General features: G+C 34.5%; 1 protein-coding gene across 2 annotated transcripts in view; it reads right to left on the reverse strand.

The window, feature by feature from the left end:
• Positions 1 to 27,867, reverse strand: part of AGMO (alkylglycerol monooxygenase) — a 400,977-nt gene that overhangs the window by 131,596 nt on the left and 241,514 nt on the right. For both annotated transcript variants that reach the window (XM_043589013.1, XM_043589014.1), the window contains exon 13: positions 27,166 to 27,271. In XM_043589013.1, coding sequence (XP_043444948.1) covers positions 27,166 to 27,271 — 106 coding nt within the window. The remainder of the gene's footprint in view (positions 1 to 27,165; positions 27,272 to 27,867) is intronic.

The following is a 27,867-nucleotide window of genomic DNA, read 5'->3' on the forward strand; positions in this document are numbered from 1 at the left end:
ACTGGCTAACATTTTCTTCTTACAGATTTGGGGATTAAAAAAAGAAACAATTTGGCAGTCACTGGGGTTGATACAAATAAAGATACAATTCCAGGCTTAAGGATAAATCAAGAATTTCTTGATAACTCATTTAAAAAATAACACATATTTCTGGTCATTGAAATATCTAAAGCACATATAGCAGTATGTGACACAGAGTAGTAGCTCAATGTTTATTAAATAAACAAATGCACATATATAATAATTTATAATTATATAATTAAAAATATTTATTATAAACATTTACAAATAGTTATATTATAATATCGTGTATGTATGTATGTGTGTATACGCGCACACACACACACACACACACACACACACACACACACAAATATTTATGCCCTACTTTCCTTAAAGAGCTTGGGCTTTCTCCAACACTAAGTTGCAAGAATGGCTTATTTTGTAGTGGATTAAAGTTTCAGATCTAGAATTAATGTGCATAGTAAAAATATCTTACAATCTGAAATTAGGAACATTAATAAATATTTTCTTTGCTTTTGAAAAAAAAAAAAAACCTTCGTATTAGCAATACTGTAGGGTTTCCTAAATGATATGATGCTTTTTCATGGGTTGAATAAATCTCTAAACTTAAACCATCTCTCTTGGGGCGCCTGGGTGGCTCAGTCAGTTGAGCATCCAACTCTTGATTTTGGCCCAGGTCATGATACCAGGGTCATGGGATGAAACCCTGCTTTGGGCTCTGTGCTGTGTGGAGCCTGCTTGGGATTCTCTCTCCCTCTCTCTCCCCAACTTATGCTCTCTCTCTCTCTTTTTAATAAAATAAAATAAAATAAAATAAAATAAAATAAAATAAAATAAAATAAAATAAAATAAAATAAAATAATAAAATAAAATAAGAACCTTCTCATCTTTGTATCTGAAATGAATAGTTCTTACTCTTTTAAATCTTTAGTTTCTCTGGTGAGACTGTCATTTTCTTGAGATGCACAGAGATAAATTATCCTAAATTTCTCAGCTTCCTGATTCTATGCCTCTATCCTTAGACTGACTATCCTAGTTGAAGTCACTGTCATATCTTACCAAGATTATTAAGTAATCCCTAATGTGTTTCCTGTCACTCACCCATTCCCCACCAATTTCTTCTTTTCAAAATCATTTCTGTGACCATATTAAAACATGAATCTAAGGAAAAGGCTCCTATGCCTAAAACTCTTCTATGGTATGCTCGTAATGCCCTGAGGACAAAATCACAAACTCTTTAATGCGCATTCTCTACACATCTTATTCTGCTGCTGCCCTTCTGCATTTTCCTAATACTCTCCCTTGCCTTCCTTCACACTCAGGTAACACTACAGCCATTAAGAACCATTGCTGATTATGCAACACAATAGGCATTTGTTTTATCTACTGGCCTTGGCCCAAACTGCTTGGTCCACTTGAAAGGTGTTTACTCACAGTCTTTCAGTTGGTAAACTTCCACTCATGCTCAAGATACACGTCACCACCTTGGATAATCTTATCACACACCATACCTGTATTATGTATGTTATTCTTCTATGTTCTCTCAGAGCACAAGGTGTATAACTTTAACATAGTATTTATTGGGGCTCCTGGGTGGCTCAGTGGGTTAAGCATCCAACTTTGGCTCAGATCATGATCTCACAGTTCATGAATTCGAGCCCCACGTCTGCCTGGATCCTGCTTCAGATTCTGTGTCTCCCTCTCTCTCTGCCTCTCCTCCACTCACACCCTGCCTCTCTTTGTCTCTCAAAAATAAGTTAAAAGCATTAAAAGCAAAATAACATAGAATTTATTAAACTCTACTAGAATTACTAGTTTACTTGATCACTTCTTCCAAAGACATTTTAAAGACTAGAATAATGTCTCATTTGTCATTTCCCCTAGTATCTGCCTCAGTACTTGGTAGTGATAATGCTGTTATTGTTTTCATCACCAACAACAGGTAGCATTTGTTATTTGTCATATAGCAGAAATCACCCTAAGCACTTTACATACAATATTTCATTTAATTCTTGCAACAATGCTATTATTATCTCCAGAAAACTTGAAAACTTGCTTACCAATATACACACAGCTGGTAAATATCAAAGCCAAGACCCCAACCAAGATTTGTATGAGTCCAACTTTCTGTTCCTAACCATTGTTAATAATTCCATCACAAAGTTGGATATTTAATATATTTGTTGAGTATGTGAGTAACTGATGGATTTATTAAATCAAAGTGAGGTGAATGAAACATAAAAGTTTTAAAAATAAAATAATAATTCTCTTAAAAGTGTTAATATAATTCTTGTTGAATATAGCTAAATGTTATTCTTATAACTCAAAGACGTTATCACTCAAATAGATTTTGTTGTCAATAGGAAGAAAAACAATAATTATTTTTTGGTAGATGTAGTAAAAAAATATGTTAAATTCAAGTAAATTTCAAAAGCCATCAATAGTATTCTTTGCCATATAAAAACTGTACATTTCAAACTGGAAACAGACATCTCAAACTGCATATACTGTATATTAGCTTTCAATCAGCAATGTAAACAATGTAATATAAGCATTACATAGACTCTACATTAAGATAAACCAAACCACTTTTGCCATGACAGATGTAATCACTCAAATTCCATAGGGAAAGAGGTAACAGCATTATTTGGTCTAGGTCTCAAGTACTTTATTTAGTAAATAACTTAGGTTTTGTATATTCATTTTTTCATAACACCTATTTCCAACATTTAAACCTTACAAAGTGTTTCAAGCATTCTGGGCTGAGTATTCAATGCTAAAACATGACATTTGTTAATCTTCCTTCATCAGGCAATTTTTATTTGACAGTTATGGGGAAAATTTAATTACTCAATCTTGCTTAACACATAAATACGAGAAATATTTATTGTTAACCTTCCTTATATTTCAAGCCTCCTCATTTCTTTTAATCACAGTTATAAAAATAAAATAAAAAATAATTTTACAAAGTTATATTCAGAAAAATTCAACAATTTGATTTTAGCCAAGATGCTAATTTGTAAAGTTATTCAAGGGTTAAACTCAGAAAAATGAGTTGACCATATGCAGCATATGGCTTTGGAAAATAGTTATTTTAGTGTTGATCGTAAGCAAAAAAACAAAGTTGTCTGAACTGAACTGCACCTTATTATTTTTTTAATTAGATCCACTTGTTTAAATTAAAAGTGCATTTTCAAGTAACTTTATCTAAATTTACACACTTTTATGCATTATACTTTTTTCTTATACATTTACAGAAAAAAATACTCTTTGGAGTGTCAATACAGATACTTCTAAAAACATAGCTAGTACATTCACATGAATAACACTTTAAAACTTTAAATCACTTTAAAAGATTCTATGAAAAGCTCCTTTTCACATCTGTGCTCCTGCCATGCAAATCTTCTCCCCAGAAGATTCCAATGTTACTGTTTTTGCGTGTGTGCATGTGTATGTGCATACTTTCTGACAAATTTTATGCACATACAACCACATATATGTGAATATTAAAAGACCTAGATCCAGGCCCTGATTCTTCTTTAACCATGTAACTCTGGACAAGTCATTTAATCTTTTAGATGCAGTGCAAATGATGATGAGATTCCAATTCTAAAATGGCTCAAATGATGGAAGCCAACGACAGCAGTTTTTCCCGTTAGTTATTTTCATTCAAAGCTTAAACATCCTTCTTTAATAATAGGAATTCTAGCCATTTTCTTCTATGATACAAAGTTATAGGGACTTGCATGCTATCTGTAACTTCTATTTGCCTATCCCGCTCAATATCTATGAACAGAAAGAATCTAAATCCCACCTAGATGACCCTTCATGGACTCAATCTCTTCCTCGTCTCCAATTCATTGATGTCCTAAGGGAACGCAGGCTCAGGATGGCCAAATCTTTGAATTTTTCAAGAGACACCATCAATCCAGGTCCTTAAAGTCTCCTGATTTAAAAATCTTTGTAACCTATCAAATCTTAAATTAAAAACAAATACCTCTGTGCAGGACAAACTAAATCTAATCCAAGGGTTGGATTTAGCTTATGAACTCTGAGTTTCCTGCCTGGTAGGCACCTAAAATAAATAAAGTCCTTTACTGACACCACTGTGATACACGAAGGAGAATATTGGTGGGATATTAGGTCTATCTCTATATAAAAAGTGACTCCTTATAACTTCTCCTGTCTTTAGTCTTAAAAAGTAAAGTTCATTCACTCATAGTTCTTGCTCTCGATAATATTTCCCAAGGTTAACTATTGCTCTTTGTGACTTTTGTTATTCCAGGATACCTTTGATCTTCATCATGATGTTTTCATAATAATTTTTATTATATATATGTTTACATATTCTATTATATAATATTAACCACATTATATGATATATGTTATTATATAACAATAGAATATTCTGTGCTAATGTTTGATCACAAGTGGGAGTAAATAGAATTCCCCTTCACCTGTAATCCAAAGAGAGTAAGTAACCATTTCAAAATCTAATTTTTCAGCAAACGTCCAATGACCCAGCCCCATTTTTGAGCTCATTCATCTACGCTTTGTCTTTTGACGGAATTCCCATCATCAACACACACTTATATACTATTAAGGTTAAATACATGCTACTTGGAATGATTTTGGCCAGGAAAAAAGCAAGTGAAATTCCACTGAATGATAGATAAAACTGCCACTGTCAGAATAAAAAAAAAAAATGAGGATCAGATGACAGAAGGTTTTATGAAGAGAGTAACAAGAATTTCAAAATTCTACATAAAATTAATTGCACTGGAATACATTCTATGGTTATTTGGGAACAGGTATTCTCACATATGTTATTCCACTACAGGCTTGACTAGATTTCCTTCCAATTGCTGCTTTGTAACACTTGTGCACTTGTACAGAGAATCTACTATTTTAGGGCTATTATTACTTGAGTTAAATATGAATCAGTATCTCCCTGCTTTTCACTTGAAGATTTTCCTCCGGAATTATGGAATAAGCCAGAGCTAACAGTACCACTACAGTTGGAAATAAGTCCACCATTTTAGTTGGGGTTGGGTTGAATTGAAAGTAAATGGACGGGCGCCTGGGTGGCTCAGTTGGTTGAGCGTCCCACTTCGGCTCAGGTCATGATCTCACAGTTCCTGAGCTGAAGCCCCACATCAGGCTCTGTGCTGACAGCTTGGAGCCTGGAGCCTGCTTCGGATTCTGTGTCTCCCTCTCTCTCTGCCCATCCCATGCTCATGCTCTGTTCTCTTTCTCTCTCTCAAAAATAAATAAACATTAAAAAAAGAAGAAAGTAAATGGAAAGCGCAGGCAAATTTACCCAGGCCTTCAGCAATCATCTGAAGATTATTTAGCAAGCAGCAACATAATTTTTAGCGTCAGTAACAAAATGGAAGAGCAAACCTTAAAGTTTCTCTAAATTATCTGCCTAATGCATTTTGATGAAATGCTTCCACATGCTTACTGTAAATCACTAATGTGTCTCACACTAAGACTTATTTCTGTGATACCCTTCCACAGTGGGTTTATAATTAACACTTTATGAGAACAAACTGAAAGATATATATGTCTCTGGTTGCTTTTCCTCTAGACACATTGACAATAACTTAATCTTGCTGAAGGTTGCTAACACCTCCTATTCAGAGCTACTATCAGTTTTTGGCACAAGGATTTTCAGCATTCTTCAAGCTTTCTATCACTCACATCAAGGGTACTGGCATTAGTATTTCAATGTCTAATGCTCTCAAAGTCACAGATTTGTTCCAGGCTCCACTCTGATGATCTGACTCTGTCACTGGCCTGGAAGCCCTGTGATCTTCATCTTGACCAGTAAGGAAGCTTGTATGGAACATGGATTCACAGCAAGTAAACTGTTTTTTGTTTGTTTGTTTGTTTTTTAATCTACTCTGGAGTTTGGAGTGATTTCGTAGGTTGAAAAGGGCATGGTGGTGATTACATGGGGGTTCAGTTGAAGTCCCACAAAACACAATTAGGATGTCTACTGTCCCATTCCCATCTTTTATGCTCTCATCTACTGTGCACTAAAACATCTTATAGATTTAACTCTTCATTTCTCAAAGATCCTTGGGCATCCGCTCTTCTTAGTAAATTAATTATGACTATAAAACAATACCAACTATCTAATGTTTTTTAATCACACAACTAGTATGAAATCTTACGCAGTGAAGCAACTTTACAAATCTACTTAATTCCCTTGACATAACAGATGGTGAAACTGAGAACCAAGTGACTTCCCTCATGTTAATTTGTAACAGCCATGTGTCTGGAATCTGTGTACATTTTTTTCTCCAACTCATCACAATAATTTAAGTACTTGTACAAAGTTAGGCCAAGTCACTGTCTTTGTACCACAAACACAATTTAAGAGATGCTACGTTCTTGTGCTACATACTAGATCAAAATCCTTGTAAGTACTGAATTTTGGTAAAAATAATACAAAAGACAACAAAAACTGTATGGAAAAATCCATATTCACTTTTAATCTGCATCAGCCAATTTCTCTGGATCCATTATGACAGCATGTAGAGAAGATGATATGACTTAAACATAGACTTAGGAGTGACAACTGAGGGTGTCAGGCAGTAATTCTCTACCAGCTAGTTGCTTCTCTGAGATTGTATATGCAAATCCTTGAACTTGTAGTCTGACTTGATACCTACAAGGAAGCCTCATATTTGAGAGTCAGAAAGTGTACATTTCTGCTGCTTCCCTGGAGAGAATCTTTCAACTTTCAATGCATTTAATACCAAGCAGTTGGATTTTTCTCTTAGATCTGAACATATTTAGGAAAAGCTGGCACACAGGATGGTTCATGTCAGTGAAAAGGAATGAACAAATTAAAATTAATCAACTTGTCCTTTCTGTAAAAATTTGATCTCAGAGAAGTAACTTCCAGAATTTTGTTAAAGACTGCGCATACTTTTTTTTTTTTTTTTTTGGTTTTACTCAACAAAAGGACGTTTGGCTCACCAAAGACATGCAGAGCATATGAAGGGCATGGAGAAACATAAACGAGGCATTATATTTTAAAGATGGCAATTAAAAATTGTTCAGCATTGTTCTTGGCCTAGTTGCTGGTATGCTACTTTACTAAGGAAACTAGCAGGCAAAATATGTCTTTTTAACCTTTATCACATGAAGCATGCATGAGACATCAGATATTCAAAGTAATGAAAATTATCAGCCTACTTAGAGTTATTCCATGCATAAAATAAATTGTAGTATATTTTAGGCACATTGATAATACAGTAATCTATTCACTTAGTTTTGCTACCTAATAAACTTCAATCTAGAACCCATACTGATTAATGGGTAAATGTCGGCACATGTAGAAAGAGCTCTCATAAAAATGGAAATTTGAACTTATCTGTGTTTCCTTTAAATACGCAGATACTACCGGAGAGACACAAAATTCTCTCTTCATACCTTTCCACCACCACCATAAAAGTAGAAATGACAACACTTTAAGGGGAAGGAACAATGATTACATAAGTAAGAGGTATATCTGGGAAATAAAATTCTATATTTAATGGTGACCCTCTGGGGAAAAACAAATTTGATAATATTTCTTGAGAGCTGGAGTGAAAATTTTAACGATAAAAATATTCCTTGAAATTGTCTCTGCTTCCGAATCAGCAGGAGAAACAAAAGCAGACTTCCAGGAAGCATATGACATATTCAAGGAAAGAAAAGGCCATGTGCTTGAAAGTGCCAGGTGATAATTTGAATACCTGGGTTGTTACTATACTTTTCAAGGTGGCTTCAGGAAAATCATGTCATTTCTATGCTACAATACAACTGTATTTTAATAGGACACATAAACATAAAAAGAAATTTATGGCATATTATCAAATAAACATTAATAACAGCTTACCAGACAGCTATATTTAAAAAGAAAAAAATATATTCTTATTGTAATTTGTGATTAAAATCTTATACACATATAAAGCTAGAGAGAAAGAGTAGGCAAACATATTACACAGTATTAATTCACATTATTTTCAGAAGATGGGTCTGATTCCTATTAATTTTCACTATCATTACTTGTCAGGCAATGAATATGACAGAAAAAATAACAGATGCTTTTTTACCATTAACCTCTGATATGGAGACCCTATTTCCAGTATTTATAACCATTTGACACAATCTATTAAGGCAATGGTGCAATTCTCCCAATCAGAGCTCTCCAGTGTGGATAAAATATCTATCACTGTGGATAAAATAAATATATAATCCAAATTTAACCTCATGTTCAAAGGCATCTAAGAGGGTCTCCCAACATGTCTTTCCTATTTTTAAAACTTTTTATGATGGTAAATAAACCCTGGAAAATTCCTTCTTAGATTTTACCACCTGAAACTGCAGCTGTGGGCTGACACTATCAAAGCCTCACAACTCCAAACTCACGTGCAAACCTCATCAAGGGCAGACATTTCTAATTGATTCCAGAAGTATTTCTTTTGCTGAGATCAGGGGGCAAAGGAAGAATAATGAGCAGCTTTTTAGAGGGAATTGGGGGTTAGGGTGTTGAGGGGAGGAGGAGGGGAGCTTTTAAAATCTCAGGCTTGGCCAGAAATGCATAGCAATTTTACGGTCAATTGGCAAGAGCATCTGGAACCAGGCATTCTGGCCTCGTAGTTGATGGTAGTGAAACCAGCTTACAGGCAACAGCAAGCCCATAATGAGTCCCTGTCATGTCCTAGTGGAAACCACCTTGACGTTCTGCCAAATATCCCTGCGCCTTTTTCTCAAGGTCAGGATTCCCCTTAGAGCTCTCGTCTAGTATGTGAAATCCTGTCCACCCATGGATCTTAACCTATTTTAGCCATTCCTAAAGGCAACGCAAAAACAAAGTCTAAAAATTATAAATTGCACGTGTTTAATTCCTTGCGTGCTGACAAGGCTTTATATCACAAGGCTGTGTTTGCTTTCATTTGGGGGATATATTTCAAACGCAGCGGGCCATCTTGTTAGTGCATGGAGAGTGTCGGATGCTCAGGTCATAAATCATAGCACAACGCGTGGCACACTCAGACTACAGCAGGCAAAATGCGAGGCTCTTTGTTATTTCAAATGTAGGACAGGTGATTATAAAAAGGGGCAGAGTTTCTTTTTTTTTTAATGCCAAGCAGAATACCTAGGTGATGTGGAAACAATTTCTTAGGAGTAAATGATGTTTACCTTAAGCTGCTGCTCGTAATTCACCATGCTGGCTCTAGTAGATTACACCCACAAATAAAGTCTGAGAGGACATCCGTGAAAAATGCAGAGCGATATGAGTGGACAGGATGGAAACTGGTTCAGTGGTCAGAAATGGGCCATGCAAAGAGATGGATTTCTAATATTCCTAAATTTCTATTTTTATACAAACAATATAATCAATAAAGATTGTATCCATTTTAGATCTCACTGAAAATTACAAAATTTGCAATGTTAAACTAACATGTTCAATCTGCTTGGTCTTCTAGCTAAACTACTCTTGGCAAGGAATCACTTCCGGTTTTCAAACAAGAAGAGCCAAACAAACAAAAAAAGACAAAGAACAAAAAGCAAAAACTAAACTGCCAGAAATGTATTTATTTAAAATATTTTTTTAAAAACTTAGTATTTTCAATGTAAAATTCTCCTTGAAACATCTGTTTTGATGATTTCAGGATAGACTAATCAGAAATATATAAAATTTTATATATTTATATAAAATATATAATAAATTTTATTATATACATAATTTTAATAAAATAAATAATTTTAATTATAAAATAAAATTTTGTATATTTATATATTTATATAATAAATTTTATTTATTTATATAAAATATATAAAATACATATAATATTAAAATTCAGAAAAAAGCTCCTGATGGTGAATATGTCCTTCAATCTAAAGTATTTGCTAAAGCAATTTCACTTAGTGGATGTCCATGCAAGGGCTTTTCAAATAAGGACACAGGAAAAGAGATGGATGGGTACAAATATAAGATATAGCTATGTCTCATAATTTTAACCATTTTAATAGGAAAAGATGATACATAAGATACTATCATAGATTAACAGTTTCTTCTATGTAGATTCAATATTTTAAAATCCTAAAGAAGAGACAATACATTTCAGGAAATGTATTATATATATTATATAATATAATGTATTATACATAATACATAATATATATACATATATATACACATACATATAATACATAATACAATATAATGTATTATATATATACATACATATATGTATATGTATGTATATATATGCTGTATTAAAATAGTATTTAATACAGATACTGTATTAAAACAAAAAAGCAGTACTGTATTCTAATATTGCTTCATTTTAGCTACCACATATTGTGTTGCTCATAGCAAGAGAAAGTAGTTATTTTTAGAAGAGTAATGGGAAGTGGACAGTATTTTTTTTAAAGGGCCATGTATAAATCACCTCAAAGAGGTTATTTTCACCTAGTACTTAGCGTGCTCCTCACCCAATACATTAGTTATTTTCCTGTCTTATAGGATAGTACATGGTATGAAATAGAAGATATGTGCGATTATGAATCAGATTACACACATAAAGCTCTTTGCACAGAACTTGGAACAGAGTAAACATTTGTTAATTTTATGTGATGATAACCCCTGAAAAAATATCTTTAGATACTAAGAATACTTACAAGGATGCCAGGGAGAGTGAAAGAATGAAACTATTTTATTTTCTTTTTTTAAATTTTTTTTCAACGTTTTTTAGTTATTTTTGGGACAGAGAGAAACAGAGCATGAACAGGGGAGGGGCAGAGAGAGTGGGAGACACAGAATCAGAAACAGGCTCCAAGCCATCAGCCCAGAGCCCGACACGGGGCTCGAACTCACAGACCGCGAGATCATGACCTGGCTGAAGTCGGACGCTTAACCGACTGCGCCACCCAGGCACCCCAAATGAAACTATTTTAAAAGCGGCAATGAGACTTGTTGAGTTTAAGGTGAAGGAAAAAAGTGACAAAGCTTTATTACATGGACACATGACAAAATCTCAACAGGAATTTGCTAAAAATTTCTAGTATTTGTGTCTTTTATGCTATACCATAAATTTTGCATTGGTTTTGCTCAAAATAAAAATCTCTTATGTCATATAAAAATATATTCTCAGTAAGATGGCATCATGTATATAGGAGAATTTCAATGCATTTTAGCAGTTTTTCTATGCTGTACAGATTTTGGATAACTCTTAAATTTCAATATTCTTCCCTACAAAAGGATAGGGGAAATCCTGCTCTATGTATTTAAAATTCATGTAGTCCATAACCTTGCTAAAGAAGCCATGATTGTGGAATGAATCTTCAAATTTTATGTTAGCTTTATATTTCTACATAATTATAGCCTTGATTCATAGCCCTGTTCAGGAGTTATGTACATATATAATGATGGTTCCAGGAGGAATTAGAGCTAGATATATCTATAGAAGATAGATATAGATATATCTATAGAAAAAAGTTTATGCTTTTCTGAATTGCTAATAAAAAATTATTTAGTAGTACCATCTTCATATGTGGAAGTCATATACTATTATTTGCCATTACTCTATGAAATGAAATCCATCTGTGTTCAATTTGGGACAATGAGACAAACTACAAACTGGGAGAATATCCATTTTACAAATATAAATGAAAAAGGATTGGTATCTTCACGTATAGAATTTCTAAAGAGTGGGAGAAGAAAATAACAAAATGGAAAAATGGGTAAATGACATGACAAGACATATTACAGGAAAAGAAACACAAATGGCCAATAAAGATGAAGTAATGATTCAGTTTAGTGGAAAACAGGAAAATGATAATTAGAAATGCAATGAGATACTTAATCCACAGAAGAACAAGAGTTAAGATAATTCTGGCTTTGGTAAAGGAGTGTATATGTTGGTAGTGGTGAATTTTATAACCACATTGGAAAACAACTTGACATTCTCTTAATGTAATCATGCCCATTTCCTGTAATCCAGCCATCTATACCTACTGTGTAACCCAGAGAAACACCGTAAATGCCATGTGCACTAGAAGATGCCTGCATGAGTTTTCAGTATAGCATTGTAAAAATAAAAGCTAGGAACAAACACTAGAGAATGGGTATTTTAATATAGTTGTACAATGAAATACTTTATAGCAATAAAAGTGAATGAATTACAACTATATGCAAAAAAAGGATACATTTTAGAAACAAAACATTCAGTAAATTAAAGGAAGTAGCAGGAAATGATATACAGGATGATACCATTTTATTGCACTCATTTTATAAGACTAAATCAAATACTGCTTGGTGATAAATTTAGGAATACATGAAAAAAATAGGGTTTGTTTAGAAAACACATGGAAATGATAAGAACTAATTATAAGAAGAGTTTTGCCTGTGGAGTGTGAAATAGGGGGAGAATCATACAGTATTAATAATACTTCACTGACATTGTAATATTGAGTTTTGAGTGGTTTTAATTTCATTATCTTTTAAAACTATTTTCTATAATTATAAGAAATGCTAGAAAATAGAAAAATAATTATGAGTTGATATGAAGTATTATTTAAAACTGATGTAACTACTGCCCATAAACACAAACTATGTACAGTTGATAAAAATATTTGACGTCTGAATAATTTTAAAATAGGTAAGTCAAAAATTCTGTATATCATGAATATTCATAGGTCAGTATGTGTGTGTGTGTGTGTGTGTGTGTGTACGCGCATGTGTGTATGTGTGTGTGTGGTTTTCCCCTTAAATCCATGAATATGTTTATGACAGTTACCACATATTTCATGAAAAAAATGGGTGCAATCTGTTCTTTGCGTTCATAATGTGACCCGAAATAAAACTGAAATGAATCATCTGAGATGACCTCAGACGAATATGTTACACTCTGTGATAAACTAGTCACCATGAATTTAAGTCATATAAAACCCATATGTGGTAGGTTGAATAATGGCCATAAGTTCACATGTGCCCTTTTACAATTGACTTGACTGTTCTTCAATCAAGAGACGGAGTCTATTTCTCCACCTTTGAACATTGGCTAGACGGGTCCAAAGCTGTGACCAATGGAATGTGGCAGAGTGACTTTTTTTGAGTTCCAGAGCCTTGGTTTCAAAAGGTCTTGCAATTTCACGACCTGGACTGGCTCACTGGAGACTGAAAGGTTGTGTGGAAGGAAAATAAAGGTGCTATTGCCAGCCCAAACTGAGTGTCTTCAGGTGACCCATGTGACTGTCCAATCTAGCTGCCTCCTCCCCTAAACATATAGCCCAATAAGTGAGCCCAGGATAAAGAAACAGTGGAGTTCACATATATTGGTGAGAAATAATAAATAAGCCATAATTTTGTGTTGGTTGGTTATGCACCAAAGATAAACACCAAGGAAAGCTGAATTTTACCAAAAACAGAAAGAAGAATTCATGACTTGGATTCTAAACCTTCCTTCACTTTCTGATTCAAGTATTCTGACCAAATATTTAGGTAGCAAGGGGCATCTGATTATGCATGCTTTGTCATCTGAAGTCAAAACATATTTAATTCAGCATTCTATGTAAGGTTAAAATTCCAGCAATTTGCTCTCCTCCATTTTGGTGAGTAACAGCTACATAGCAGGTGCTACCAGTGTTTCTTTAACATTTACTGAATAAATAATAAATGTTGAAAAGTCTTACTCTTGTTGCTGGCTGAGTATTGGCTTCCAATTCTATACAGAAAATGCCTCAGGTGGCAAACAGTCAAACTTGGTTAATGTTTTTCCTTTTTTTTTTTTTTTCCAAAAGATCTGCCCAGGCAAGATAATAATGTTGAAAAGGTAACTAAAAAGAAGGCATGACAAATTAGATTCCAGAGTTCAACAACAAGGAGGATGTTTCCTAAAGGTCAAGATACATTCTAATGGTGGTACTTGATATGATTTCAGTTCGAACCCTGGAGAAGGTTGCTAAGGATCCGTCCAAAGACATTCTCTTTGGGTGCAAGTGGGATTTTCTGCACTCCAAACTGAGTCCCCACCCAGGGTCCCTACGATCTAAAGCATTGCTCCCATCACTTAGCAGGGCCTTTTGGTGCTTTGAAAAGAATGCACACTATTCCCAGCTCCTGAATGGCTCAAGTCTATGTGTCCTCTGACACTGAATGTGTCCCTAAGGTTGATCTCTAGGACCCACAATCAGTGACTATGAGACAAAAGAGTACCTCTCTGTGAGTTTTCAGGTTATTTACCTTAATGTCACTTGTTTGTTTTGACCTTACACTTCAATATGACACTTAATATGACACTTAAAATAAAACAGGAGTTGGGATGGAAACGTGAATATCAGAAGTGATTTTGACAAGAGCATTAAGCCAAATATTCCCATATTGTTGAATAATCACTTTTAATGGCATTTTTATCAGGATTTAGTTTTCAGATATGACTTTTGTGAATTAGGCTTATTATTTTTACTAGTATTTTTATTTCAAAAATTTATGACCTTCTAAATTGGGTATGTCAGTGCCCGGGTGGCTCGATCAGTTTAGCATCTGACTTTGGCTCAGGTCATGATCTCGCAGTTTGTGAGTTCCAGCCCCATGTTGGGCTCTATGCCCATAGCCCAGATCCTGGAGCCTGCTTCAGATTCTGTGTCTCCTTCTCTCTCTGACCCTCCTCCACTCATGCTCTCTCTCTCTCTCTCTCTCTCTCTCTCTCTCTCTCTCTCTCAAAAATAAACGTTAAACAAAATAAAGAATAAATAATAAATTGAGTGTTTCTCTGTCTGGGTATTTTTAATTTTATGGTTTTCTATTACTATTGTGAAAATTTTTCCATTTACAAGGAATGTATTTAAATTTTAAAAGATGAGATAATTAAAGAAAAATATTGAGATGAATCAAAGTGACTTGCAGATATATCATTAGTTGTTGTTTTTTTTTCTTTTCTACACAAGTAGGTTCTTTCCAAGAAGTTCCTAATCCTAATGAAAAAGGTTACACAATCTTTCTCATGACTCTATCAGAAATAAAGTAAGCTGCTGTATATTACAGCCATAATTTTATTTATCCATATATTCTTTTTATTAGCTTGACTTCCCAGATTGAGGAATGAGCCAGCTATGGGAAGTGAGTATGTCTATGAATGCTTCACTTAGGGCCTTGGAAGTTATGGGAAATGGTTTAGATTTTATTCTACGTGCATTTAAACCTATTTAGCAGTTTAACTTAAATTTGATCATGGTGTTATACATATAAAACATATTGGAAAGTATCAAGAATAAAGTGATGAATATTTAGGAGTGCACTGTAGTAGACCTAACAAGATAAGCTAGCACTTTCAATTAGGATTGTGACAAGGGGGATGAAGTTGAATTAGTATCTTAGTGTAGAAGCAACAGAAATTGCTGAGTGTATGTGGGTAGCAAAAGAGAGGGTTAAAACAAGAATGACTCCTGGATTTATGAAATGAGCAAAAGTGTCTATGGCACCTATTTATTCAGATGTAAATCTACTGAGATGGAAAAAGATATGTAGGAAAAGGCATGAAGAGCTCACTTTTGCACATGCAATTGTATGATGTGCCTATGCCATTCAAGAGAAGATCTTAAATAAGTAATAGAATGTATGAGTCTACAGATGAGGTTAGAGGTCTGGTCCAGGCATAAAAATGTGGGAGTCAACACAACATGCATAGTGTCCAAAAAAGTAGAAATGAGTAAGGGTGGATAGAGAAGAAAGCAGGATCCAGGTCCTAAAGAATGCTAACAGTGAGGTGTGCCTGGGTGGTTCAGTCAGTTAAGCATCTGACTCTTGATTTCTGCTCAGGTCATTGTCTTGCAGTTTGCAGGTTCGAGTTCCAGATGGGTTTGAATCCTGTCTCTCTTATATACAGGATCGTGGCCTTGGGCAACTTACTTGTCTTCTTAATGTCTCAATTTCCTCATCTGTTAAATGTGACTTAAAGTAGCATTTTCAGTATAAAGTTGTTGTATTTAAGGAAATAATATTTACAAACCACTTAGAATACTAACTGCAGCATTTTATTTTTTATTTTTTATTTTTTTTTCAACGTTTATTTATTTTTGGGACAGAGAGAGACAGAGCATGAACGGGGGAGGGGCAGAGAGAGAGGGAGACACAGAATTGGAAACAGGCTCCAGGCTCTGAGCCATCAGCCCAGAGCCCGACGCGGGGCTCGAACTCACAGACCGCGAGATCGTGACCTGGCTGAAGTCGGACGCTTAACCGACTGCGCCACCCAGGCGCCCCTAACTGCAGCATTTTAAAACTAAAATTACCTATGATATTTATTGGTAAAAATTTAAATAAATGATGACATAACCAAAAAGCTTATATATGGATGTAGTTTAACTGAAGCTCTCTGATTATTTTAGTAATAAATCTATAAACAAAAAACCAGCAACTAAACTCCTAGTTCTATTCCTTTCTTGCTAAGCTAGGCAGATGACATGATTATCTATGCAGAAAATTGGAAAGGATCAACAAAACACTCTTAGAACTAGTAAGTGATTAGGGCAAGTTTACAGTATACAGCATTAATATAAAAAGTCTATCATTCTCCTACATACCAGGAATGAATGGAACTTGAAATTTAAAAGTGCAATGCCATTCATATTACAACTAAATAATAATGATGATAATAATAATAATAATAATAATAATTACTCAGGTAATAAATCTAACAAAATACTGTATGTATAAGATCTATATGAGGAAAATTATAAAACTGCAAGAATGAAATAAAAAACTAAATAAATGGATAGATACTCCCTATTCATGGATATGAATCTATACTGTCAACATGTTAAGATATCAATATTGTCAAGATGTCAGTTCTTCCAACTAGATTCAATGCAATCAACATCAAAATCCCAGCAAATGATTTTGTGATATCAACATACTTATTCTAGTTTACATGAAGAGGCAGAAGACCCAGAATAGCCAACGCAATTTTGAAGGAGAAGGAAAATGCTGGTGGACTGATACTACCTGACTTCAAGCCTTACTGTAAAGCAACGTTGATCAAGGCAGTGTGGTACTGGTGAAGGAAGAGGCAATTATATCAATGGAACAGAATAAACAGCCAGGAAATTGACGCACATACATACAGTCAACTGATCTTTGACAAGGGAGCAAGTACAATGCAGTGGAGCAGTCTTTTCAACAAATGGTGCTGAAAGAAATGGACACACACACACACACACACATGAATCTAGACAGACATTACACACTTCATTAAAAAATACTCAAAATTTACTCAAAAATCACAGATTTAAATTAAAAAATGCAGAAGTATAAAATTCCTAGAAGATAATATAGGAGAAAACATAGATGATCTTGGGAATAGTGGAGCGTTTTTGTAAATAACACCGAAGACACAATCCAAAGAAATAATTTATAAGCTGAATTTTTTAAATTAAAAACTTCCACTATGCAAAAGACGGTGTCAAAAGAACGACAAGACAAGCCACAGACTAACAGAAGAGTTTCCTAAAAACACATATGAGGGACTATTATCCATAATATACAAAGAACTCTTAAAACTCAACAATAAGAAACCTACCCAATTTTTTTAAATGGGCCAAAGATCTTAACAGACACCTCACCAAAGAGCATATGCAAATGGAAAATAATCCTAGGAAAAGATTCTCCACATCATCTGTCAACAGGGAAATGCAAATGAAAACAATGATGTATCACTACACACCTATTAGAATGGCCAAAATCTGGAACACTGCCAACACCAAATGCTGGTGAGGATAGGAAGCAAAAGGAAATCTCATTCAGGGATGCAAAAGGGTATGGCCATTTTGGAAGACGGTTTGAGGATTTCTTACAAAACTAAACATACTCTTATCATATGATCCTGCAATTGTGCTCCTTCCTATTTGCCCAGATGAACTGAAAATTTATGACTACACAAAAACCTGTACAGGAGTGTTTATAGCATTGCTATTCATAATTGCCAAAAGCAACCAAAATTTCCTTACATAGGTTAATGAATAAACTGTGGTATACACAAAAAAATGGAAAATTGTTCAGCACAGAAAACAAAACAAAAGGGCTGTGCCTCCATAAAAAGACATGGAGAAAGCTTAAATGCATACTACTAAGTAAAAGAAGACAATCTGAAAATATTTCATACTATCTGATTCCAACTATATGATTTTCTGAAAAGGCAGAACTATGAGCACAGTAAAAAGATGAGTGGATGTTAGGGACTAAGGAGCACATAGATAACAAGCAGAGCACAGAGGAGTTTTAGGACAGTGGAAATTCCCGGTATGATACCATAATAATAGATATCTGTTACTATACATGTGTCCACACCACAAATTTCCAACACCAGTAGAAAACCATAAGGTAAATTATGGACTTTGGATGACTATGATGTGTCAACCTAGGTTCATTGATTATAACAAATGCACCACTCTGGTAGAGGATGTTGGTAATGGAAGAGGCTATCCATGTGCAGGGGCAGGAGGAATATGGGAAATCTCTTTCTTCCCCTCAGTTTTGCTGGAAAACTTCAATTGCTCTAAAAAAAATAGCTTTAATTTTTAAAAACTCATGGTTTCATGACATCAGTTCCGTTACTTTACAGTGACACCTCAAATAAACAGAAGCCCCTGGACTCTGACAGCACAGCTGGGGGAAGCATCTCTCCCATCCAAGGTGTGCTGCTCCCTGTCACTGCCAACAGCATTCAAGTGTCTTTAACTGAAGCTTTGACTTCTCTCTGGTTGTCCAGACCTATCTCTTACATATTTTTTTTTCTCAGTTTCTATTACAAAGCTCTGAACAGGTAATCTTGGCTTAAAGAACGAAAAGACTTCACGATATAGGATTAAAAATAATATACATTCACGAAGGAATGTAGTATCACAAAGAAAAAAAATCAAGTCACAACACATAAACATAACCAGTAATAAACGGTGGGTGTATTTTCTTACCATCTACTGTCTCTTCTTTGAATTGTGTGTTTGTGCAGAACAGATTAATAACCCTACCAGCAAGAAGATAACTATGAAATCAATAAACATAATCCTATCAAATAAAACTGAACCCGGTGATCTATCCCCATTTCCGGCTTTTCCTACCAGATTCTTCCCATGTCAGTTCATGGGTAACTCCATTCTTTTATTTCCTCACACCAAAACCACTGGAGTCTTTCGTTTTTTGTTGTTGTTGTTTCCCCATTTTTCTCATTTGACCTGTCAGCAAAACTTACCTTTTCTACTTTAAAATTCCTTCCTGAATCTGACGACTTCTCACCTTCTTTGGGATGCCAGCTTCTCTCACTTGCATGTTTACAATAGCATCCTAACTGCTATCCTTAGTCCTCTTGCTACCCCCTTTCATTTGTCTTCAACTGAGCCATCAAAGTGATCTTAAAATGTAAGTCAGCTGATACACTTCCTGTGCTCAAACTCTCTGGGTGGAATCATTTCAGCTGGAGTAAAATGGATAATAACAAGACCAAAAGGAGCTATGTGGTCTGACCTCTGCTACTGCTCTGACCACATTTTCTACCACTTTCCTTCTTGCTTACTCAATTCCAAACATGTGCAGTATTCTAAGAACATGCTAGGTACATCCCGCCTCAGCATCTTTGCACTTGATGTTGCCTTTATCTGCTCTTCCCCAGGAATCCACATGGCTTTTGCCCTCATATCAGGTCTTAACTGAAATGCCACCAGCCTTTGCTAGGTACCATGTTTTAGAAAAATTTTGCCTTCTCCATCTCTGATTTTTCACCATAGTACTTAGCATTATCTAATAAACCATATACATGAATATAAATATATGTGTATATGTACATAAATGTTTGTCTGAGTTACTGTCTGCACCCTCCTCAACTATCGCAGACAGCAACTAGGGAGGCCCATAGTCCCTACCCTGGCTGTATATGACCTGTCAGCCTGTACAATCCCCTCCCCTGGAGTGTAGGAGAAGCCTGTGACTTGCTTCTAGTCAACAGAATATGGCATAGATGAAGATATAGCAGATGTAATTAAGGTCCTAAATCAGTTGTTTTTCACTTGATAAAACATAAGATTATCCTGGAGGAGCCTAGGTTGATCAGCTGAAAGCTCTTAAAAGAGGGGTTGAGCTCTTCCTGAAACAAGTTCCTCCTTGCTGGCTTATGAAGTACACAGCCATGTTGAGGAAGCCCATGTGGCATGGACGTACAGGCAGCCTCTGGGACCTGAGGGCAGTCTCCAGTCAAAAGCCAGCAAAAAGCTGGCGCCCTAAGTCATACAGCTGCAAGGAAATGAGTTCTGTCAACAACGTGAATGAGTTTGAAAGTGGATTTTTCCGTAGTTGAGCCTCCAGATGAGAACACAATCTGGCCAATACTTACCTTAAATGCAGTCTCTTGAGACGCTGAGCAGAGTTCTGAGCAAAACTACTCCTGACCTCCTGACCCATGGGAACTATTAGATAATAAATGTGTGTTGTTTTAAGCCACTAAATTTGTGGTAATTTGTTACACAGCAATCAAAAATTAATACACTGATTAAAATCTAATCTCCACAAAGACAGGGCTTTTGCTCTGTTTTTACTGGGGCAGGTGTTCAGTAAGTGTTGAATAAACGTTTCTGCCTGCCATTTAAAGCATTAGGCAAGCTGGCTCTATCTTCTGTGGGCATTTTTTTACCTCCTATCAGGATCCACACGTTGGGCTGTTGTTACTAGGCTCCTCTCATCACTTAAACAGTCCATGGTCTCCCCTGCTTCCAGACTTTTCACTGTACTCTCCCTTTAGTCAAGGTACATTCCCTCCATCTTCCTCCCTACTTGTCCAAATTCTACCCAGCTCTTGCACACATCTTCAGCAGATACAAATTGGTTTACCATGCAGCAGTGATGTGTTTCTATTTTAATGATTTAAACTAAAAACTGGAAATTAGATTTTACGTTTTTTCCAAAGTCTTAATTCAAAGTTTGGGGCACCTTGGTGGCTCAGTTGGTTAAGTGTCGGACTTTGGCTCAGGTGATGGTCTCACAGTTCGTGAGTTCGAGCCCTGCATCGAGCTCTGTGATGACAGCTCAGAGTCTGGAGCCTGCTTCAGATTCTGTGTCTCCCTCTCTCTCTGCTCCTGCCCTGCTCTCACTCAGTCTCTCTCTTTCTCTCAACAATAAAGATTAAAAAAAAATTTAAGAAAGTCATTGCACGTTCTTTTGGAATCAACTCAAATTATTTGGCCAATAATAACCAGGTATTCTCAGGTTTATTTTTTTCATTTTTTGTAATGATCTTGTTTTAAAAACATTTTAAATTTGTGTGTGTAGTTTGTGTATGAATGCATGTGTATAATACACATGTATACAACTATTATTGGTAAGATTCATTACTTAAATACCAAGTATTATGCTAGATTCTATTGACTCTATTGCCTTTACTCCTTAATACCAAAACAATCCCCATAGGATGTTTATTCTCCTTTTTGCTGAGGGAGCTAAGCTAAGAGAGCTAAGATGTGGTTGTTCTAGAAAAGTTCCTGAAGACCGCATAACCATTTGGCAGCGCTGGGAATGACACTTAGGTTATTTGACTTCAAAGCCAATGCTTCTTCTAGTACCTTAACTATCTCCTCAATTAAGTAAGAAGTTATATGAAACAAAATACACATAGGATCAAAATATCTGTAAACAGCATTTGCTATTATCTTATAGACCTATACACTTACTAAAAATAGCTACTCATCTTTGACTTTGTAATCTTCCTTTTAAAGGCTCATCAAGTTTATACATTTTTAAAGCTACTGATGGAAGACAATTAAATAACCACAAATTCACAGACATATATTAGAACAAATTACACTTGGCTACTAGAAAAAAAAATGTGTGTGCTGTATTTTAGTGAGAAATGTATGAATAAAAGAATGTTTTCTGTCAGATTTCCTGTGAATGAAAAAGTTAAAAAAAAGCATATGAGTTGGTGCTCAAAATATTATAACCAACCTAGCTAAAGAAATGTACAAGGATACGGACTAACCACTGCACACACTAAATAAACCACTAAGCATTTGTATAGCAGTTAGTTATGTTTATAAATAGCCACAGCACCCCTCCCTTACTTCATATTCTTGCACATAGAAGCTAAAGAGAATAGTAGGATCATTCTCATGTTAGTTTTTCGATGAACCCCCATACTGTTCTCCAGAGTGGCCGCACCAGTTTTCATTCCCACCAACAGCGCAAGAGGGTTCCCCTTTTCTCTTCATCATTGCCAACACCTGTTGTTTCTTGTATTGTTAATTTTAGCCATTCTGACAAGTGTGTGGTGTTATTTAATCATAGTTTTCATTTGTGTTTCCCTGATGATGGGTGAGGTTGAACATTATTCATGTATCTGTTGGCCACCTGGATGTCTTCTTTGGAAAAGTGTCTATTCATGTCTTCTACCCTGTTATCCAGCAATTGCACTATTAGGTATTTACCCAAAGAATACAAAACTACAGATTCTACAGATTCAGAGGTGCATGCACTCCAACGTGTATAGCAGCATTATCAACAATAGCCAAACTATGGAGAGAGCTCAGATGTCCATCGACTGATGAATGGATAAAGAAGATGTGGTATACACATAAAATGGAATATTGGTCAGCCAACAAAAAGAATGAAATCTTGCCATTTGCAACAATGCAGGTGGAGAATGTATTATTCTAAGTGAGATAAGTAAGTCAGAGAAAGACAAATATCATTTGATTTCACTCATATGTGGAATTTAAGAAACAAAACAGATGAATATATGGGAAGGGGTGAGGAAGAGAAGAGAGGAAAATAAAGCATAATAGATTCTTAATGATAGAGAACAAACTATGGGTTGATGGAGGGAGGTGGGTGGGAGATGGTCTAGATCCATGATGGGTGTTAAGAAGGGCCTTTAACAACAAGCCCCCCTTGTTGTGACAAGCATTGGATGTTGTATGTAAGTGATAAACTTTTCAATTCTACTCCTGAAACCAATAACACACTGTATGTTGGTTAACTAAAATTCAAATTAAAAAAGAAAAAAGCTAAAGGGAGTAAATCTTCCACAAACAGGTCACAGGATTGAATTTAAATTCTACTTTGTACTTCTGCTCAGAATTATAACTACCTAAGCACTGTTTTATAACCTAAGTACAAAATAACATAAGGTCAATTTTCCATTCTGTGTGTGCTTGTGTGTATGTGATTAAAGTTGTAAGTATAGCCAGCAGCGTGTTTGCTTAGTGTAGAAGGATTGTTATCATGCAAATCTATGGCATTTGACTTACTTAATGAAGCAGTATAACAGAAAGCCTCCAACCAGCCTTCTAGATAAATAAAGAGTCACAGGGCTACAAGTTGATGTTGCCAATAAATACAACATTAATTTATAAAAGAAGGGATTAATTGCTTCAATGACACTGATTCTAAAGATAACTTCAAAGAAAAATGATGAGAACATTGTGTCCCCATAGTATAATCACTGCAAGTCAGTAACTCCTGATTCCTATTGAATGGAGTCACTCAGGCCATTTATTAGGCTTCTAAACTCCTTATGTGGGCAAAGAATAGTTTTACTAATACTATGATAAATGGTAAAAATTCATGTAAAGTTCTAAGAAATGTGAGGAAAACACAAATTTGAAATTCATAATTAAGAATATAAAAACTGGGGTGCCTGGGTGGCTCGGCTGATTAAGAGACCAACTCTTGATTTCGGCTCAGATCATGATTTTACAGTTCAGGAATTCAAGTCCCACATCAGGCTCCTCACTGACCACGCAGAGACTGCTTGGGATTATCTCTCTCCCCTCTCTCTCTGCCCCTGCTGTGCTCTCTTTCTCTCTCTCAAAATAAGTGAAATAAACTTAAAAAATTTATTAAGAATGTAAGAGCTGATAACTAGTTTTTTAAATTTTGAATTTAAATTAAAAAGTAAAAGAATTGATAACTAGTCTTTTTTTTTTTAACTTTAGAAAACGTGGAAGAAAAGGCTGCTTCACAAGTGAAATGCTGATCATAAAATACTTGCCCAGTCTTTACCATATAGTTATTGACCTCCAGTCAGAGAAGACTTATTCAGTGTTAACCATGGAAATTCAATCATTAATAATAAAAATGATGATAATACCTTAATAATAATAGCAGTAGTAATATTTTAAATGATAATTATAGAATAATCATATTAATATGAACAATGATAATAACCAAATTGTATCAAGGACTTGCTATGTGGTACCCTTTGTGTCATTGAATTTATCCACCAACCATAAGAAATAGATAGCATTAGTACACCATTTTAAAGAAATGTTTAATAGGCATATCACAGTCAATGTTTACTCTTGAAGAATAGGCTACATGTGTACCTAGATGGGCAGGAATGGGTTCTGTAAAGAGTAGGTGAATAGACTGAAACATTTTGCCATTATGTCTTCCCTCCCCTTTATTTTAGTTTTAAATCACAGATAATTCAGAGGTAAAGTATTGAAACCATTAGTCTTTTCAAAACATTTTTGTAGTCCAATTATTAAGACCTTTTATTTTGGTCTTCACATTTCTCAAAGTACTTTCGCTTCACTGTAAAAATATCTTTTATCTAAATTCCTTGAGGTGAATAAGTATTGCTATCATTACATGGAAGAAAATGTTGCTAGATAATTAAGAGCTACAGTGTCAGACTGTCTGAGTTTGTATCCTGACTTGTTCAGTTCTTAATTATATTAATTCAAACTAGTTTTCAACCTCTCTGTAGCTCAAAATTTTTTCATTATACAAATAATAATAGTAACCAGATCATGAGTCACACTGATATATAGATTAAATGAAGTAATAGGAGTAGGGCATTTAGAACATAGTAAAATCTAGGTGTATGTTAACTCTCATTTGGCAAGTAAACAACCTGAAGAACAGAGTCCAATGTCATAGAGTCAGAACTAAAAATTCATAATCATGACTTTTAGATTCCACATTACTGCTCCTCTATATCCACCATGCCAATTGTTTCCAAACTTGACTTTTGGATCCTGAGGTAAACCAAAGAATTATTCCAAGGGATCTTCAATTTCATAAAAGTGATAATAATAATAGGATATAATATATATTAAGCTTGTATTGTATGTTAACCACTATGCCAAATCTCTTATACAGATTTTCATTTAATCAAAATCCTATTAGATAGATATTATTACTTATCCATTTATAGATAAGGAAAGTAAGTCTAAGAATATTTAAGTTGATAAATAACTGTCCAAGGACACAGTAGTAATTTCCTGGGTTAGAAATCAGATTCAGTCAATGTGGCTTAAAAGCTCAAATCTTAACCACTAACTTTTACCTACTGACTTAACATAAATAAATAAATGGACAGCATCTCACCACTAAAATTCATCATATTCAAAAGTTGGACACACCACACTGTCCTCCACTATCCCATCATCAAAGAACCTCAAATGCAGTGTAGTTCTCCAAGCATATATTCCACTTGTTTATACCATGGCTGCCTTAAAGAACCCACATTTTCCATTTGTTTCTGGAGCATTGAAGATAAACTACTACAATATACCCAAGAGTAGATTCACTAAATGGTACTGGTTTCTTTCATACCTATAATTATAATATCTGTCCTCATGCAGAGTGTGAAAATATATACATATTTTTGGCATGTATATTTCCAAATTTCATTGAATAAATGTAATTTAAGCTTCATCATTTTGCTTGAAGTTGTATTCTCAAGAAAATATAAAAGTACATAATACATAAACTTTATTTAGTGCCTATTTAGATGCACTATTCATTCAATTAGATGATATCTAGTATCCTGATACTAAGATTTTATGCTTCATTTTTTAAATTTGCATGACTTTTAAAGTAGAAAATATATTCAGGTGGTGCAGAAATTTTAAAGGTAGTAAAGAATATTAACTTAATGGAAAATCTTCCTCATATTTCTTAATCCTAGTCATATAATTCACCTTCCCACAGGCAACCATACAGTAAGTTCTTATTACCTTTCCAGATATATTTACATATATTTACATTATATATATAAACTTACATATATATATACATATATATACATATATATGTATATGTATATATGTATATATGTACATATATGTATATATGTGTATGTATGTATATATATATAAACTTATATCAACTGTATATATAAACTTATATATATAAACTTTTATAAAGTATATATATAAACTTATATATATGCACGTATATACATATACATATACATACAGATATATATGTATATGTATATATGTATATATAAATTTCCCCTTCCTCATTTTTATATTCATATGCCTTCTGTGGTGGTGCCAAATTGTTTTCCAAAGAGCTTGTTCCAATTTACGGTCATTACTAATTTATAAAACTGCCTGTTTTAGTTTTTCCATCAATACTGGGAGAATATTTGCATTTATGTTTCATGCTTAAACAAGGTTACATATGCTGGGCATGTTAGCAGGCTGATCAGCACCAAAGTTAAACAATATAAACCTTAATTTAAAAGAATAAAGTTATGTGCATTAACTCTTTAGTGATAAGATTAAAGATTTTGTTAACACGCATCTGAGATCTGAAACAATAAATATATACCCAAAAGCTTTTGGAAGTTCTTGGAAGAGAAGTTTTAATCATCAGAGAAGGTTAAATTATAACTTAAATTTTTCAGTTGTAGAAAAATCTCAGTGACATCAGTGATTTTATTTCTATAGAATCATTATCTTTTGTGGGCAATTGATAAGATGTTTTAATCACCTTAAAAACCTAAGAAGAAAAAATCTCAAATGGCAGGATCTCTGCCAAAAACTTTTTAAAAAATTATTTGTTTCCTTGTTGAAAGCCAACTATGTGACTGAATTTTTCCTCATAAACATCACGCAATATAATTTGTCCAACAAGTCTATGAGGTTAATGATATCAATACATATTTTAACACCAGAAAAATGAAACTCCACAATATTAACTAGTTCCAGGTGACACAATTAATATGGTATGGTAAGTAAATGAATAGGTAAGTGTTTCCCATAAGTACTAGTCACAAGATAGACAAAACATTGTTGAATGAAAAGATTAAACATATGATAGCTGTATAATTGTGCTAAGCCACCTAAAAAAATATGTCTTACCTCTAAAGCAAATGACAAAGAAGGAGTGAAAGGCTTCAGATGACCAAATCTACACAACATTAAGAACACCAAGCAACGGAAAGTTTCCAGTACAGCTGCCTTAGGTCTGAAATAAATATCATTGACATGTATTAGCTTTAATATGTTCTTTGTATGTTTACATGTTATAATTCATATGATGAAACACATTTTTTTCTAATTTTCAAGAAATACACGGTATGTTAATGTATTTAAGGAGCATGTGCCTCTGAGGTGGTTTGAAAACAGCCATCACACTAAGAAATAAAATGCAGTTTCTTTTTAAAGAAAATCAGTTCCTAATCAATCTATTGCTTAGTTTGAGCACTGATGAGTTAGGATGAAGCATACACTCAATTAATAAATAAAATATCAAAGAACTAAATTTCTAGGATCCAAAGTAAATGAGACTCCTGCCACTCACTAAATACTTTTATACTTCATTCATTTCATTTCATTTTGATTTTTTTTAAATAATGTCGATTATTTATTATTGAGAGAGAGAGAGAGAGAGACTGCACATGCAGGAGAGGGTTAGAGAGAGAGGGAGACACAGAATCTGAAGCAGGCTCCAGGCTCTGAGCTGTCAGCACAGAGCCCGACATGGGGCTTGAAATCACGAACCGCAAGATCATGACCTGAGCCGATGCTTAACCGACTGAGCCACCCAGGCACCCCATACTT

This window comes from Prionailurus bengalensis, chromosome A2 (assembly GCF_016509475.1).
Source record: "Prionailurus bengalensis isolate Pbe53 chromosome A2, Fcat_Pben_1.1_paternal_pri, whole genome shotgun sequence".
Lineage (NCBI taxonomy): Eukaryota > Metazoa > Chordata > Mammalia > Carnivora > Felidae > Prionailurus > Prionailurus bengalensis.